The following is a 15,736-nucleotide window of genomic DNA, read 5'->3' as shown; positions in this document are numbered from 1 at the left end:
TCCAAATGTTTCATTCAACCTTGCAAAAGACACAAATGTATTAAGCTGCAAAAACCTGGAAAAAATACTAATTAACAGAAGTCAAGGTTATGCAACTAATTTTGAGAAACAGACAACTCTTGGATTGGATTAATTAGTATCAACAAAGCGCCGACTTTAACACTTGATTGGGGAATAGTGGGTTTGTAAGTAGAATTGCACAGAAAAATCTGTGTAGATGGACAAAAATGTGGAGAAATTTAATGGTTTTGAAATGTCTGGGTAGTAGGTCTTTAAAGAACAAATAAGCGATAAATGATTAAATAAAGATATCACTCCATTATGCAATGCCATTTTCCTTGCAACGGGACAATGGAATAGTTGCAAAACGGTGCATTTTCAATAACTGTGCTTTATGATTAATTACCATTACAATAAGTGTTAAAGTTGTTCTGATATTTGGAATTTTTTCCTTTTTGTTTCTTCTCCAGCAACAACCCCCACCCGCCGGAGAGGTCCCGGGGATTAAGCAAACGCTTTTGCATTGCAGCGTAGTCAAATTAGGCGGGACAGCTGCGCCAAACAGACCAATAGGAAATCGAGAACACTGTGATTGACGTTCCGGTGACGAAAAACTGTGGGCCAGCTGTCACGGCGCGCGAAACATCAAAATTTCTATTCGGTGTGTATGGAACAGGCGGGAGGAAGATAACTTTTCCGGCTAAACGCTAACTAAATGTCAATTAAAATACAGAAGCACCACTGGTCGCTTTGACTTGTCCACGTTTTTCTGTGGCTAACACGAGAGTACGAGGTACCGTCTGAGCCTGTTTATTTTGCAAAAAAAGAACGTAAACTAGCCAGCGGACAAAGATGAGCTTGCTTTCTCAACAACAGGTCAGGCAATGCTTTGGTTTGTCAGTGATTATCTTGAACATCTGCCTAACCTTTCTAGACTTGCATATATCGCTCTGTTTGATTGGGTCGTTTTTGTTTGGTGGAGATTGGCAAGATCGAAAGAAATATGCTAACTGCACATTTCGTTAGCCACCTAGCTTCCTGGCTAGGTTAGGTTTAGCTCAGCTCTTTTGGATAGTGATAACTGGCCTGGGCCTTTAAAGCGTGTCAATTTGACATTTTAATTTTAAATCCTTTTGTTAAAGTAAGACCTAGGTGACGGACAGCCTTATCTGTTGCCTGAATGGTGATAATTAGAAACATCGAAAGGCAGACATGCTGCTCATTGTTTGGTTTACTTCAAGGCGCCAGTCCTGTCAACGAACAAGCGTTTCGCTGCTCAAAGTGACAAAAGTGACACCCATCCTCTGTGTAAACACCCTCTCCTCTGTGTTTTTGTCAAATGCAGAAACATGCTATCCTGGGGTACTTTTTTTTTTTTAAATTAGCTATGCAGCAATTTGGGTTGCCCTCCATTTGAAACGAATTCCTAGTGTTACTAGATTTAACAAAAGCAGTCCCACACTACATGGATCTCAATCAAGTAGCCTAAACTGAACTTCTACCCTTGCCTTAGATGAACTGTTTTTCAGTTGATACTTAACCTCAAGTTTTTTTCCACTAAATACCTTTTACTCCCCCCATGCAGCAACAATTCATGTGTATTGTCTGCTACTGTATGCAGGCTGAGGCACTCCCAGTTGTGGCCCAGACTGCAACAGAGAGTGATTCAGACAGCGGGGTGGGCTCACCAGCAGAGGAGATGGCTACAGACACCTCTAACAAAAGAGAAGGTCGTTCAGGTAAAGCAGCATAACAATGAGCCACTCTGGCTGTGTAAATGAGGTATGCATTTATGCAACTGCCTGTGACACCAGAGTAGGCAGAGAAACACTAGTTATCATAATGAGCCAGTCTGACCAAAGAATCAAAGCTGCAGTGCTTTAGAAAATATACATTCAAAGGTTATAAATGAAAGCAAACCAGTATCTAAAAGATGTCCAGTTTCCAAAGGACCAAATTTATTTGAAAAATAATAAAGGCAAAGAGTAACGTATCAGTCCAAGGGAAATTCTGTAGGAAATAGTATAAATACTTTAATAATGAAGTATTTCACTCTCCCTGGACTCATATTTGTTTTTCTTCAGAAGGGTTTATATCAAGGTGTTCTGTATATAATTGTCCTGCATATAAGAACTCTTGGTGCTCACTGAAGATGTTTTTCTCTTCCATCAAAGAAATTTCATCAGGGCTGTGAGCCAAACCACTCTCTGAGGACATATGTTGTTTTTGACTTCTGCTTTTTCTCCTGCCTTGAAGCTCCATTTCCCCCTTTTTTATTTTGTGACCAATATGTCCACTCTCCCACTTTAACCACATTAAGTTTGCTTTACCTGTCTCTTAACTTTGTCTCCAAACTACTCAACTTGCAGCTTATCTGTTTAGTCACTCCCAGAGGCCTGTTTCATGTTGAAAATCTCTTATTTAAATTACAAAAAGACATTACCGGTACATTTTTAAAAATACCTTTTATGTTTTGGTCTTCCTTTTTTATTTTTATTTCATTTATTTATTTATTTTGGTTAAACAAAAATATGCATTAGAATAAAATTCTACTTGAATTTATTTTTCTCACTGTTTAGTGCAAACTCGAGTATTTTGTTTCATTACACATTGATATGAGCTGGGATTACCACTCTACCATTTTCTACCATTTTCATTCTACTCTATTCTAATTTTCTAAATTGGTTGGTTTTGCTGTCTTATTTATCAGATTCTGATGACGACGAAGACATCACGGTGCACAGAAAGCCTCACCGTAATGCCATTAGAGACAGTGACAGCGAGGAAGAGGCGGCAGCTGCAGACAGCAGCGTACACATGGCAGAAGCACTAGTCTTATCTGCTCCCAGTGGAGAGGAAATGGAGACTAAGAAGGAAAAGGGACGACAGAAGTGCAAGAGAATAAGCCGAGCTCCTGTTGATAGCGAGGACAGTGAGCCTGAGGAGGAGAAAAGTGGAAAAATGGAGGAGGAAGAGGGGAAAGTGGTGAAGAGGAAAGTGAAATCCACAAAAGAAGTGAAGGAAAGAGAGAAGAGCAGGAGACATCATGAGAAAAAGGAAAAGCGCAGCAAAGCGGTGGAAAAGCTGAAGAAGAAGGAGAGGTTCTCTGAAAGGGATGAGGTGAGTTCTTTAGTGTCTGAACTCTTTTTGGCTGGTGTTTGATACATCAAGGGTTCTCACACACATGGGCAATAATCCGTCCTGTGGACTGTCTCAGCCCGGTCTATAACATATTATTAAAACTAATAAAATCAATAAAAGGTAGAATTATGTTTTTGAACCGCAAAGTGAATGATTGTCAGCAAAGTGGACTACGCTTACATAGGTGAAGAAAGATTTTATGTCAAGTACATGTTAAAAGTTATATACCATTTAAGTAGATTTTTTTAATGTAATCATGTGGCCTTTCGATCACTTTATTTAAGTCAGTGTGACCAGAAAAAAGACAAAGATGGCGCACTCACAAATCCTCAAATGATTGTATTAAATGTGTTGTCAAAATTAGTTTTTCAAACATTATTTTATCTCAAAATTGGAAACCTTTGACATTTAAAAAAAAAAGTATTTATTTTTTTTATGTCCCAGTCAGATGATGCTTTTCAGTGCATGTCCAACTACTAGGCCAAGTAAACAGATCTGCTTCTGGAAGAACTTTGTTGTCAGGAAGAAAGGGGGGAAAAACACTTCCTACCACATCAGTGTGATGATCAAACTACTGTTGTGGAAGCATTTGTGTTTTGGTTCCCCGAGCACTATAATAAGGTTTAAACTGCAGATCAAACTGAACAAAGTTTTAAAATTTAGATCTTGTGTGTTGTGCAAAATGTTGAAGCCATAAAAACAGCATACAATTTGGGTAATGTGTGTGCAACTAAAATCAGCTTTACTCCCATTTCCTCAGGAAATGCCTCATCCTGGGACCCTGAATGACAGTGGATGTCCGCTCGGTGACACAGAACTTTTTGACAATGGTCTGGATGATGAGGAAGAAGAGTCTCTGGATGCGATCCGTGCTGCGGTCAAGCAAAAGATGAAAAAACATAAGGTGCAAAAACATCAAGTAGTTTAAAAGAGGGGCTCTCCACCCATTTTCCATCACTATAAAAGATAAACATTTGGAATTGGTATCATTTATGTTTGGCCTTTGACTTATTTCCTTAAGAAAAATTAAAACAGCTGTTGAATTTATGTCAGTGACTTGAGATAAATTTAAATCCTTCAATTTTATTGTAACACTTTGATTTAATGTTGTGGTGAGAATAGTTGGACCATGTTGGGCATTGTGTCCTTTTGTTTCTATGTTACTACAGGATCCCCTCTCCAATGAGGAGGAGGATGAAGAGGTGCCAGAGAAGCCCCAGCGTGCGGTATGCAAAATCAGAAAATAAATAAATAATTACTTTAAATTGTAAGCAGTTTGTCATTGCCACTATGTGACTCTTTCAGGAGAGAAAGGCTGCACGTGCCAGCAAAGAGGCGATGAAGCAGCTCCACAGTGAGTCTCAGAGGCTGATCAGAGGTCAGTTGATAAGACACGTTTATTTAACCCATAAAGTTTTATTGTGGGTAATAATTTGAATAGAGGATGGTATTCTAGTTTTCTTTCCATACTTGCAAACATTTCTGGTTTTTCTGGTTTTCCCGTACTTTAAAATCTTCTCATGGTGCCCATCTTGCTGTTTCTCCTGTGTATTTACACTGCAGTGCAGACTTTATTATAAATAACTGAAGTAGATGCATCTTTAAGGTTTTAGTTTATTCTAAACCTTAATTGCTAATTTCATTTAAAGAAAATGGAATGAATTTCACCATCTGATGTTGACTTTGGTAAAGGTGGATAATTTTTCACTTATTCAAGCCACTAGAATCAATAACAAGTGAAACATTGTAAATATTTTCTGTGGAGATTATTGCATAGATGTTGACAGGTGTAATTTAATGACTTATCTGCTACTAAAACTGCATTCTTCTGCCTTTTTAGAGTCTTCTCTTGGCCTGCCCTACCACATCCCCGAGCCAAAGACCATCGACCAGTTCTTTAAGAAGAGAGCAAGGCCAGAGGGTCCTGTCATGGCATTGTTGAAGTAAATACTAACATGACATTTAACACATTTCAGGTCAGACACAAGTCATGTAAGGATGGCCGCTGGACCTGCTCATTTCACACAAGTGCAGATTTAAGTAACTGTACTTTGATTCTGTCAAAGTAAAATCTTTACATTTATAAAACTCTTTCTGCTTTTAGATCTGCAAAGTACTCAGAAATGATGTTGGAGACACCGTCAGCTCCTCCACCTTCTGTAAACCCACCCAGCAAACTGCCATCCACTGAGCAGGACTGTAACTCTTCTTTGGATATGTCGCCCAATCAAATCCAGCCTTTACTTCAGCCAGCAGCAACCTCATCCCCGCAAAAGCAGAACCTCAACCAGGCCGGAGAAACTTCGGTTACCTCGGATCCTGAGCAGGAGTCAGGCCCAATGCTTTACCTCTCTGAGAGTCTGCAGGACTCGGTCACAGCTGATGCTGAAGACAAGCCTGCATCTGACTCAGGAGAGGAAACCTCAGCTGCTCCTTTACCACAAAATCCAACTGCAGCAACATCTGACTCTGAAACCCTGCAGAAAGAGACTGTATCTAGGGCTGTGGTTGATCCTGCAGCTCCTCAGTGTTTGAGTGCTGATTCAGCTACAACAGAGCCCTCGGTACATCAGCCTACCAAACCGAAGAAAGACAAATTGACCAGACTAAAGGAGTTGGGACTGGATCCGCCTCCTATTGCAAAATTGTGTCCAGATGATGGAGCTTTTGTACAGCTCGACCCTCCACAGCTTAATCCTGGTGAGTCACAAATATTTCCCAATCTCAGCAAGAAGACATGGAGAATCAAGCCTTTTGATCCTTTGCCATGGTCACTGTGATAAATTAGGTGATTTGACTTCAAAATGTGCATAATCTCACGGGGGAAAGAAGTACTAGCAGGCAACTTTTCCCAGGAAAAATATGTGCACGATGTTACTTCATTTCATCTAGCTACACTGGCAACATCCTTCCTCTTTGTTTTTATCATGTTTATTGTTCTGAGCAGCAGAAATCTGAACACATGGCTGAGCGCTCTATGGTTTGGGAAGGCAGAAAACAATTAGAACATACTGTCCTTCTCTCAGGACCTCATAACATGTCCCAGATGCAGTTTTAAATCCTTTGAAACATGATGTGAGATCAAACGAAGTGTTGTGCACTACAAAATTTTTGTCCTCATCAAAAGCAAGGCCCGATGTCTTCTGTGCCAAAGAAAACCTCTCTTACCTCTCCTCTTCTTCAACTAGGTGTGGAGGCTCTGAAGGAGCGTTATCTGCGTCACATTATTGCACCCACACGACCCCAAGGGGAGCGCACTTTGCAGCTTGACATCATCCGTAAGGACAGCACCCCATCTGGCCAGGAGGAGCTGCACACGGAGTCTCTCACTGTGACTGTCAAAGAAGGAGCAGAGGAGCCTGTGACCACTAAACCAGGTCTGGATATGTAGAAGAGATAGAAATTATACAATTTTAAATTGTTTAGCATTTCTGTGAGTGTCATCATTTCACTTTAGATTATATAATTGATTGAATATAAGTAGTTATGATGGGCTTACGTTCATTAACCACAACTACACGTGGATCAGCTGGAAATGATATGACTCCCTTGCTCATCTCTGTGTAGGAGAGAAGCTGCTGACTCTGAAGCAGCGCCTGCAGCTCGCCATGGCCCAACGGAGAAAAGAGGAGAGGGTGCGCAAGGCCGAGCTGAATCGCCTAGACAACGAAGACTGTGGGGAGGATGAAGAGGAGGAGGAAGACATGACGGATGAGTCAGAGGAGGAAGAAGTACGTGGATGATTTTGTTACGCTGCACAAATTTTTGCTTTTACCCTCTTTGCACTTGCATCAAGCTGTTCTTCTGTTCCTCAGGGTGTCGATGACTTATTGGGAGGTGGTGATGGTGAAGAAGACGATGTGAAGGACAATGAAGATGAAGAGGAAGAAGGCAGCATGGCTCAGAGTATGAGGAGCCCTTCTCCAGTGGCACTGATCGGACCCTCGCCAACTCCCGACCTCATTAACACAGATGGCACTCTCATGCTGTTCCCTGGAAACTCTTCCTCGCGCACCGGGTATGTTTGCAGTTTTGTAGAAGCACTTTTAAAGTCTCTTATATTTGGCTGCAAGATGTCACCTGCAGCAGCTTGTTTAATGGATAAAATTAAAAATATTTTTGGTTTTTCTTTTTTTAGTGATGGTGTAAGAAGGTCTGGGCCTTCTGGACATGACAGTGGCAGTAAGATGGGTGGGTAAAGTGGAAGAGCTCCATTTAGTTTGACCGTATTTCCTCTTTTTTTTGTTTTGTTATTGAGAGAAATTGAAAGTACACTCTTTTCCTCTCCTCTCCCGCTCGTCTCCAGAAGAGGATGACTCCCTGTCCCTGGTGAAGGACAACAGCCACAACAGCAGCTTTGAGCTCCCAGGGTCCATGATTACATCATACCAACCAGTGAATAACCAGCGTGGCACAGGACGAAGTGTCCTCAACTCGTCCATTTTCCGCTCCCCTTCACCGTGCCTCTTCAGGCCGAGCTTCCTCGGCTCCGCCTCAAAGGTGAGAAGAAATGTTTTTCATTCACTCTAATTATTGCAGCATCAGACAGATTTCACGAGGGGTTTGAATTTGGGCCAAACATGCCCTTGGTTACATACATGCATATGTAGTTAAGTCCAAAAAAATTGACGAATCAATAAGGCTCAGAGAAAATCCACGAATAAGACTGTATCTGCAAATAACCAAGAGCTCATCTGCAAGTGCATTTTATACAAATAGAATAAAAGAAAATAGAAACCAAACTACACATTCAACATTAGAATGAGTACTTATATTTTACTTTTAAAAAATTCTCTTTCAGAGTTCAGGCAAGCTCTCCGAGCGTTCTCTTTGCCTCCCTGTTGAAGACTCCCAAGACCTGTACGCACCTTCTTCTCCCAGTGCAGATTCAGGCCCCCTGGATGGAGCTGCTTCTGGTCCTGGTCTAGCAGGTGACTCTCAGGGTCGTTTTTCGCTTGAAGATGATGCTCAGTCCCAGTTACTTGACGCAGATGGTTTTCTAAATGTGGGGCCGCGCCCCGGTGCACCCACCTCTCACAAGAGGCAGCTGATCTTGGGCAGCCTGGATGAAAATGCAATGGATGCACACATGGGGGAGCTGTTGGGGTTGTGTTCAGGTGGTTTTGGATCAGGGAAGAGCAACTCCATAGGGGGAGAGGGCGTTGGAGCAACACAGGAGGATGAGCTGCTTGGGCTGTGCTCAGGAGCGTTTCCACCGACACAAGCTGAAGGGGAGCAGACAAAGAAAAGGAAAGAGGGAGAAGACGATGAAGACTCTGAAAATACTATGGATCAGCTGCTGGGTCTATGTTCAGGCAAATTTTCGAGTCCAGGTAAGAGTGGTGTGCATTTCTGCTTTTTTATAAATGACATTGCATCATTGCAATTTTTTTTGTCACTTCCTCTACAGCTCATGTTTTTACACAATCCTTTTTCATTTGCTGCCAAATTTAGGTTCTACTCACACAGCTTCACCATCACAAGACAGGTACGGTACAAATATCGTCAGTATCATTTTCTGGTTTTGTTAATAATCTCTAAAGTTTGATTAGTTTCCGTGATCCTTTAAGCTGCTCCTCTCCCTCATTACCCCCAAACTGCTTTGATTAGAGGATTATAGGAATAATAACTGAAATATTTACTTGCAATGTAAGATTTTCACTTTGATTTTACACTATTAAGTAGAAAGAAGTTAGAGGCTAGAGAGCAGCAGGAGGAGGAGGAGGAAGAAGAGGAGGACTGCGAGTTCCGGCTCCTATCAGATGTTGAGAGTGAGCAGGTAAACAAAGAAACAAACAAAAAACACTTCAAGTGCTTTGGATTTTTTTTTTGGGTTAAATATATAATGCAATTACTAAAGTATTAAAAATGTCTTGTGGGTGTAAAGGACGACAACGAAGATGATGATGGTAATGATGGAGAGGAGGAGGAAAATGATGAGGAAGATGAAGCAGATGCCAGCGAAGAGGAAAACAATGAGGTGGAAGAGGAGGAACTGGAGGGTGTGTTCGCGCCACGGGCGAAAAAAAAGAAGAAAATGTAAGTGAAAGTGCTTTCATGCAACGTGATCGATGGAAAGTGGCAGAGTGTTGTGGCCAAATCCTGCTGTGGGAAGATTTTTGGTGGCAGTAAAATACGTCTGTATTTGGATGTAATCCAGCAAACATGATGCTTTGTTGAATAAAGCAGCCCTTCTTATAAATAAGTACAGAATTGAATAATACTTTTCATTGTGGCCTAACTAAATGTCTGTGCAAAATTGATCTGAGCAGCAGGCCTTTTTATGCAGTTTAGAGACCAACAGATAAATGTGTTGGATGTTGTTTCTGGCTTTGAAAGTTGTTTAAACTTCACTGACTGATGGAAAAGAGTGCTTTTTTTTTTTAAGTTAATGCAAAGATTCTCACTTAAAAACTATTAGATTTTATTTTTGCCATTTGAATTAGGTCATTGGCCGCTAACCATCAATTTGCAAACTGTAGAAATGCTTAATTTTCACTGCTAATCCACACCTGCGACACAGCTTGAATGGTTTCTTGGATCTCCTTGGCAGGCGACTGACCGACTATGTGGACTCGGAGGCCGAGCTGTCTGGTAGTGATCTAGGCAGCGATGATGAGGACGGCGACAGAGGGAGCGAGTATGAGGAAGAGGAGCTTCTGGAAGACCTTCCCTCTGACGAAGAGCTGCAAAACCAAGTCAACAAGATCCACATGTGAGCAAAGACTAATTGATTTATAAAATGTCTTTTGTGTGAAGTACATCAAGCTGGAGATGAACCTGTGGCACAAAAACGATGTAAAAGTTGTTAAAATGCGTCTCTTGTTCTTACAGGAAGCAGATTTTGGATGATGACAAGCGTCGCCTGAGGCTGTATCAGGAGCGCTACCTGGCTGATGGAGACTTGCACTCTGACGGTCCTGGACGAGCGCGTCGCTTCCGATGGAAGAACATTGGTGAGTTTACAGGATGAACGATTAGATGCCTGGATTACCAAATACCGATAATGAGTGTTGGTAGGACTCAATTGGAGTAACAGCAGTAATAAAATGCACAAATCTAAATGAATAAAAACATTATTAGCTATTTGTTTCAGGTTTTATAAGAATTTAGCAGCATTATCTGTATTCAGTTAATTGCAACTTTAATACTGTCAGGACAAAATATTTTTTTAGCATCTAGCACAAGACAGTGGATGCAATATAGAAGAAAAGATAAAGTAAAAGATAACTAAATTACTTATTTTAATCAAAGCATCCTAAATATGACAAGTGATGATTTCTTCTGATTATTGGGTCTAACTGTACACATTTGTCATTGAGAGATTTTAATTGTAATTTTTGGTCCAGATGATGGTTTCAGCATGGAGAGAACTGGAGCCGAGGGCGAGGAAGACTGGGAGGAAGAGGATGATGTGGACCAGGCTGAGGTCCAAAGACGGATAGAGAGACTGGAGAGAGAGCAGTGGCTCAGGGAACAGGTGGGTTTTATGGTTTGCAGTTTTTTTGCACACACACATGAAGGAGGTGGCACTAATGGAAAAATATACATTTGAAGAAAAAAAAGTGTGATGGTTTTCGCCAAGTTCTGTTAAAAAGATTTCTTAGAAATGGGCTGTGTGCGCCTTATGAATTGGCCTCCTCTGTGAGGGCTGCTGCTGTTTTGTGTTCATTCTTTTGTCACTCTTCTCACAGTCTGAACAGAAAGCCAAAAAAGGAGAGGATTTGGAATTGGATCCAGATGATGAGAAGATTGGAGAAGAAGACAGTCAATTCATGAAACTTGCCAAAAAACTGACTGCCAAGACTCTGCAAAGAAAAGGTTAGTTTGATAAAAGTCCCCATGAGTAGAATCCCATCTACTTAAAAACACCCAGAGGAGCTTTTGTCCAGCAGTTATTGGCACAACTGTCTTGCATAGCAGGAAAAATAAAAGATTAAAAAAGAAAAATATGTGAATTAATTAATGGTAGTAGTTAAGACACACAGTCAAACTGTAGAATAAAGCCAAACAACAAGAAGCCAATCTGAGGACTTTAGGACCTATGAAGAATACAGAGGGTTTAAATCATAAAGTCAAGAAAGGTTTTAAAGTTGGTATTTTAAACTATTTCAAAAAGGATAATTTAATGACCCCCAAGATTAGTGTAGTTTTTCAGTTTGTTTCTGAATTGTTAATAGAAAATATAAGAAACATACATTTTCATCTACTCAGTGTTGAAAGTTGGGAGTACAGTTGGATAGATGGGTAGATTCAGATAATGTGCTACATGGCTGTAGTAACGACGGCACTAAAAACACCAACATGTGTCCCAGCAAACAAAACTTGACCATTCGCAGAAACAGCTACAGAAATTCACGTTCTGTAAAAGAAAAAAAAAGGAATGTAATCAGTAGCTAGATCTTTTATTTATTTAACTGGCTGCTTCGTATCGTCACAAAACAAAGTTCTACATTGAGATATGAATCATATTTAAAGGGTGTTTGAACTGTTTGCACTTAAAAGTATGAAGTTTTTCTGTACTTAATTCAACATGAAAACACTTAAGGAATTCATATGCAACACATGCACAACCACGTCATTCTTGTTAAATAAACTGGTGCTTTACTTACCGGTAAGCTAACTGTGTAACTGTTTAAACCAGAGCCGCCTGTGGCACCACAACCAGAGAAGAAGACAGCAGCAGCTCTCAATCCCTTCCAGAGGCCCTCTCAGCCTTTACAGGTAATTCAAACACCCTGTGAATAACTTTTCTTTCTTTTAATTTTTTTTTAAAAGTCTAAATAATACCTGCTTTTTGTTGTCTGTGTAACAATGTACAAAGAATTCAACATTAATCACGGCGTGAACAGTGTTGGAGTCTGCCCCACTCTGTCACTGCTTTCTTCTCTTCTCCATGCTGTCCTATAAAGAAAAGGCTAAATGGCAAAAAGATGTTTAGTTATTGCTTTTTACTAAATAAAACAAATATTTTAAACTGTCACACAGTGGGTGTTTGCAAGACTTCATCATGTGTTCGTCCATAATCTGCACAAGGCCGGTCTAAGATCTGTGTTTCTCCCAGGTGAGGAGAGGTTCTCTCCTGAGTCAGCCTCAGTCCGTCCTCCAGAAGCTGGCTTCCATCTCAGAGGGAAATCCTCTGGCCCCCAGAAACAGCCGTGGATTCCTCTTCCAAACACTCTCTCCTGAGAAGGTTAACTCATCAGAGGCTCCACAGAAACAGGTGAGTCAGAATTATGATGCTAAAAAAAACCCCAACTATTAATAAAACCCATTTCATGAGTACACGTGACAGAAGTTCAGCAGAATGTTCAAAGAGTACTTCATTTTACACTCCCAAACACTCAGCCCCACTCTTCATGTACACTGAATAGGCTCAGTTGTGTTATGTAAGTTAATATGGCTGCAGTTTTACTGCTGTAGTTATTTTTAGTTTTTTTTTTTTTTTTAAATAATCATGGATCAGTCATGAATAAAATTTTCTGTAAAATTCCCCCAAAACTGTTAAAATGAGAATCTGTAGCCTGCGGTGAAGCCTTCAAACTGCTTGTTTTGTTTGATTTTTAATCAGGTTTAAACAAAACCGGAGAGGTCAGTACATGAATAAAAATAACTGTTTAAATAGTTGAAAATTCAGGTTGAACCAAGGTTATACTTGTAAATTAGCAGAACTAGAGCTGAACTCAAAATCTCACTTAACAAAAGGAACTAATTTTTAAATGGATAAAAAAAGCAAAATGTAAAGTACTTATTCAGATTAAGTATAAAAGTGCATGTCTCCACTATATGCACTGTTATGAAGTGTTGCTGCAAAAACAATGAAACTCTGGGAACCAGTCCTGTCCTGTGTGACCATTTAATGAGCATATGTCCTACTGATGAATATTCTGCCTGACGTCAAGGATCAGTGGCCCACAGCAGCAGCATGCAATGACCCTCACTGCTAATTTGTAAAACAATAGTCCAGCATTCCTGCAGGCCCCTCTGGCTTCAATCGGTTCAGTCTTAAAATGCAAAATAAGGCTTGAATTGCTCTTTGCAATGATTAAGTACTTAAATCAACCCTTAAACTGCCTTTAAAAATAAAACAAATGAAACACAGAAGACACTTTTTCTTGCATTGTGAAATCTTGTTAATAACCATGAAAGTCACATGACCTCCAATCGATGTCTTTTTCATGAGACATTAGTGACTCCCGAGGAAAAATGTTGTAAATGTACTAAGTGGAAACTGGAAAAACAGTCGATTAACCTCTCCAAAAGTTGATTCTGTTCATCTGGACGTAGCGTTTTGTGGGAGAAACGTTTCGTCACTCATCCAAGTGACTTCTTCAGCCTCAGCTGACTGCAGGTTTCCCCAATCTTATAAACAGTACATTTGCATAATGACTGAAACCAGCCCACTGAGGAAATAATAGGCTGGGAGGTCAGTTCCTTGATCTTAACTCTATCAAGATTAAGGAACTGACTCAATAGTTGAACAGAATCAACTTTTGGAGATTTACTTACCTGGATGATATAGCATGCATCAAGAAGTCGATTAACCTCTTTAAACCACTTTAACTCACAGGCTGATTAATGTAACATACAACTAATTATAACAATAACAAAGGTGGTTTTAAAAAAAATTAGTATTAAATATAACTGACATCGTGCATTTCAATTTCCAGAGTCCAGAAAACTTTATATTCAGTTTGGGAACTGCAGGGTTTAGATCTCACCCTGGGTCAACACAACTGAATCAAATGATTAGTTCATTACCAGTCCTCTGGAGAACTTCAACACATGTTGAGGAGCTAATTTAGCCATTTATATCAGCTGTGTTGGGTCAAGGATCTAAAATCTGCATGACACCCCACCTTGATTTGACAAAAATCTCTACAATTTCCTGTAAATTCTGACCATTTGATAAGCAGAGATGTCTGTTACAGTTGAAGCCACCATGAATAAAAATATGGTCAAATTCAGGGGGAATGTTTACTCAGCCTTTAGAAGCTTTGGGGAGGCCACCAAAGGTTTAGATGGATGGACAGGAAATTGTATTGCAGCAGGAATCACATCACTGTGGAGGAATTTTGTCCCACTCTTCTTTGCAAGATTGTTTTAATTCAAGAAATCGGGAAAGGCAGCAAATGCGTTATTACCTCAAGGAGTTCAAAAGATTTCACAATAAGTGCGACTGGTCTAAAGTCGTTGGCGCCTGAAAGTCTAGGGGAACTTCAGAAGAGGAACAATTATGGACATATTTCAAATAATTCTTATTGTGTGATGGTTTAAAAAAAAATCTAGAAATTTCAGTTTTTTAAAAAGATACTTTTGTCTTCTTTTAATAGTCACACAACAGCAAACTTTCCCATCTCCTAACAAGCACAGGTGGCCTTAGAAATCAGGCTGCTCTCCTTAAAGTGTCATTTCCCAACTCTGTCTGCTTGTCTCTTTAGTGAGGTCTCGCTATTCTAAAATAAATGCAGAAACGAAATGTTTTCCACAGAGCTCGGGGCTTCTCTTAAGTATGAGAGTCATGTGAATGTGCTGGGTGAAGTCATGGTATCTGGTGTATTCTCAATATTGGACACTATGTGGCGGCAAAGCCCACATTTCTAACAGTAGATTAAAGGCTGACTTTTACACTGTCAGTCCCAGTGCACATGCAGTCACTAGCCGGTATATTGTTTTATTTTGTACGGCAGTTTTGTAAAAAGACAAACTGATGTTTGTTCCTCAGACGATGAAGAAGAGGGGGCAGATGGGGGCAGCGAATCCAGCAGCAAAGAGGGTCTGCAGAGAGAACAAACCTGCAGGACAGACCAAAGGGTCTCAGAGGAGCATCTTCAACTTCCTGGACCACTGATGATGCAGCGCACTAACTGAATGAAGATGAAAAGCTGGCTGGGAGTCCAAGTTTTTCTCCCAGCTGCTACAGAGGCAGTGAGGAGGCAGAACTGACCTTTAACTTTCAGTGTTTCACTTCACAATAAGACTGAGAAAAACGAAGCTAGTGGCAAAACTCTGGGTGGTTTCAGGATTATGAGACGTCTCCCCACCTGTGCCCATTTTGTGGTTGAGCATAAATCACCAGCAAAACACACCACTGAAGATCCTGCTACTCTTTTACTCGATGACTTGCACACTTAATCTTCCCTTGTTCAGCTCGTGTGTTCAAATATTTAATCCGTTACGCCACTAGCGACATTCATCTGATCTGACTTGACCTAATTTGGACCACATGATTGAGGTCTATCTAGAAATGTTTTATCATGTACATATGGTTTTTCTTTTTAAGAAGTAGGGAATTTATTTGTGTGATGTTTTAAATGTATTTGTTTTACAGTGTAAATAAAATATTTTAAGACATAAATCTGATTCTTTTCTTGTCTCGTTAGACCAGATTCTTGTTTTCAGTATGTTTTGAACGTCCTAAGAAGATTAAAGGAATTGCAAAGATGTGCATGTTAGGTTACTTGATTTATCTAAACAGAAATCAATGCATGGCCCCATGATAGACTGCCCACTTGTCCAGATTGTACCCCACATCTTGCTCTACAACAGCTTGGATAGACTCCAAAATTGGAGGAGCTGATTCTGATCTGCGGGG

At 40.3% G+C, this 15,736-nt stretch overlaps 1 protein-coding gene across 3 annotated transcripts; it reads left to right on the top strand.

Annotated features, from left to right (window-relative positions):
- Positions 1-523: 523 nt before the first annotated feature.
- clspn (claspin) lies at positions 524-15,499 on the top strand. Of its 3 annotated transcripts, none has more exons than XM_026156888.2 (24): positions 524-661; positions 1,622-1,739; positions 2,711-3,120; positions 3,902-4,045; positions 4,311-4,367; positions 4,447-4,519; positions 4,982-5,084; positions 5,246-5,841; positions 6,330-6,518; positions 6,709-6,872; positions 6,957-7,159; positions 7,280-7,332; positions 7,448-7,641; positions 7,943-8,474; positions 8,596-8,629; positions 8,824-8,920; positions 9,029-9,180; positions 9,695-9,856; positions 9,976-10,097; positions 10,491-10,621; positions 10,836-10,962; positions 11,786-11,865; positions 12,206-12,364; positions 14,867-15,499. In XM_026156888.2, the coding sequence occupies exons 2-24, from the start codon at positions 1,700-1,702 to the stop codon at positions 14,990-14,992; spliced, it is 3,948 nt and encodes a 1,315-aa protein (XP_026012673.2). In that variant the 5' UTR covers positions 524-661; positions 1,622-1,699; the 3' UTR covers positions 14,993-15,499. The 3 variants fall into 3 exon arrangements, with proteins under 3 accessions (XP_026012673.2, XP_026012671.2, XP_026012670.2); XM_026156886.2 differs by having other exon boundaries at positions 638-876; positions 8,827-8,920; XM_026156885.2 differs by having other exon boundaries at positions 638-876.
- Positions 15,500-15,736: the final 237 nt, after the last annotated feature.

This window comes from Astatotilapia calliptera, chromosome 22 (assembly GCF_964374335.1).
Source record: "Astatotilapia calliptera chromosome 22, fAstCal68.1, whole genome shotgun sequence".
In the NCBI taxonomy this organism is placed as follows: Eukaryota; Metazoa; Chordata; class Actinopteri; order Cichliformes; family Cichlidae; genus Astatotilapia; species Astatotilapia calliptera.
The sequence above is the reverse complement of the archived record's forward strand: the minus strand, read 5'-3'. Positions and strand labels throughout refer to the sequence as shown.

Coding starts and splice junctions, on each gene's coding strand:
- clspn (XM_026156885.2), top strand. CDS start 853: ATGAGCTTGCTTTCTCAACAACAG. Junction 877..1,621: donor GCTTGCTTTCTCAACAACAG/GTCAGGCAATGC, acceptor TACTGTATGCAG/GCTGAGGCACTCCCAGTTGT. Junction 4,046..4,310: donor AAAAGATGAAAAAACATAAG/GTGCAAAAACAT, acceptor ATGTTACTACAG/GATCCCCTCTCCAATGAGGA.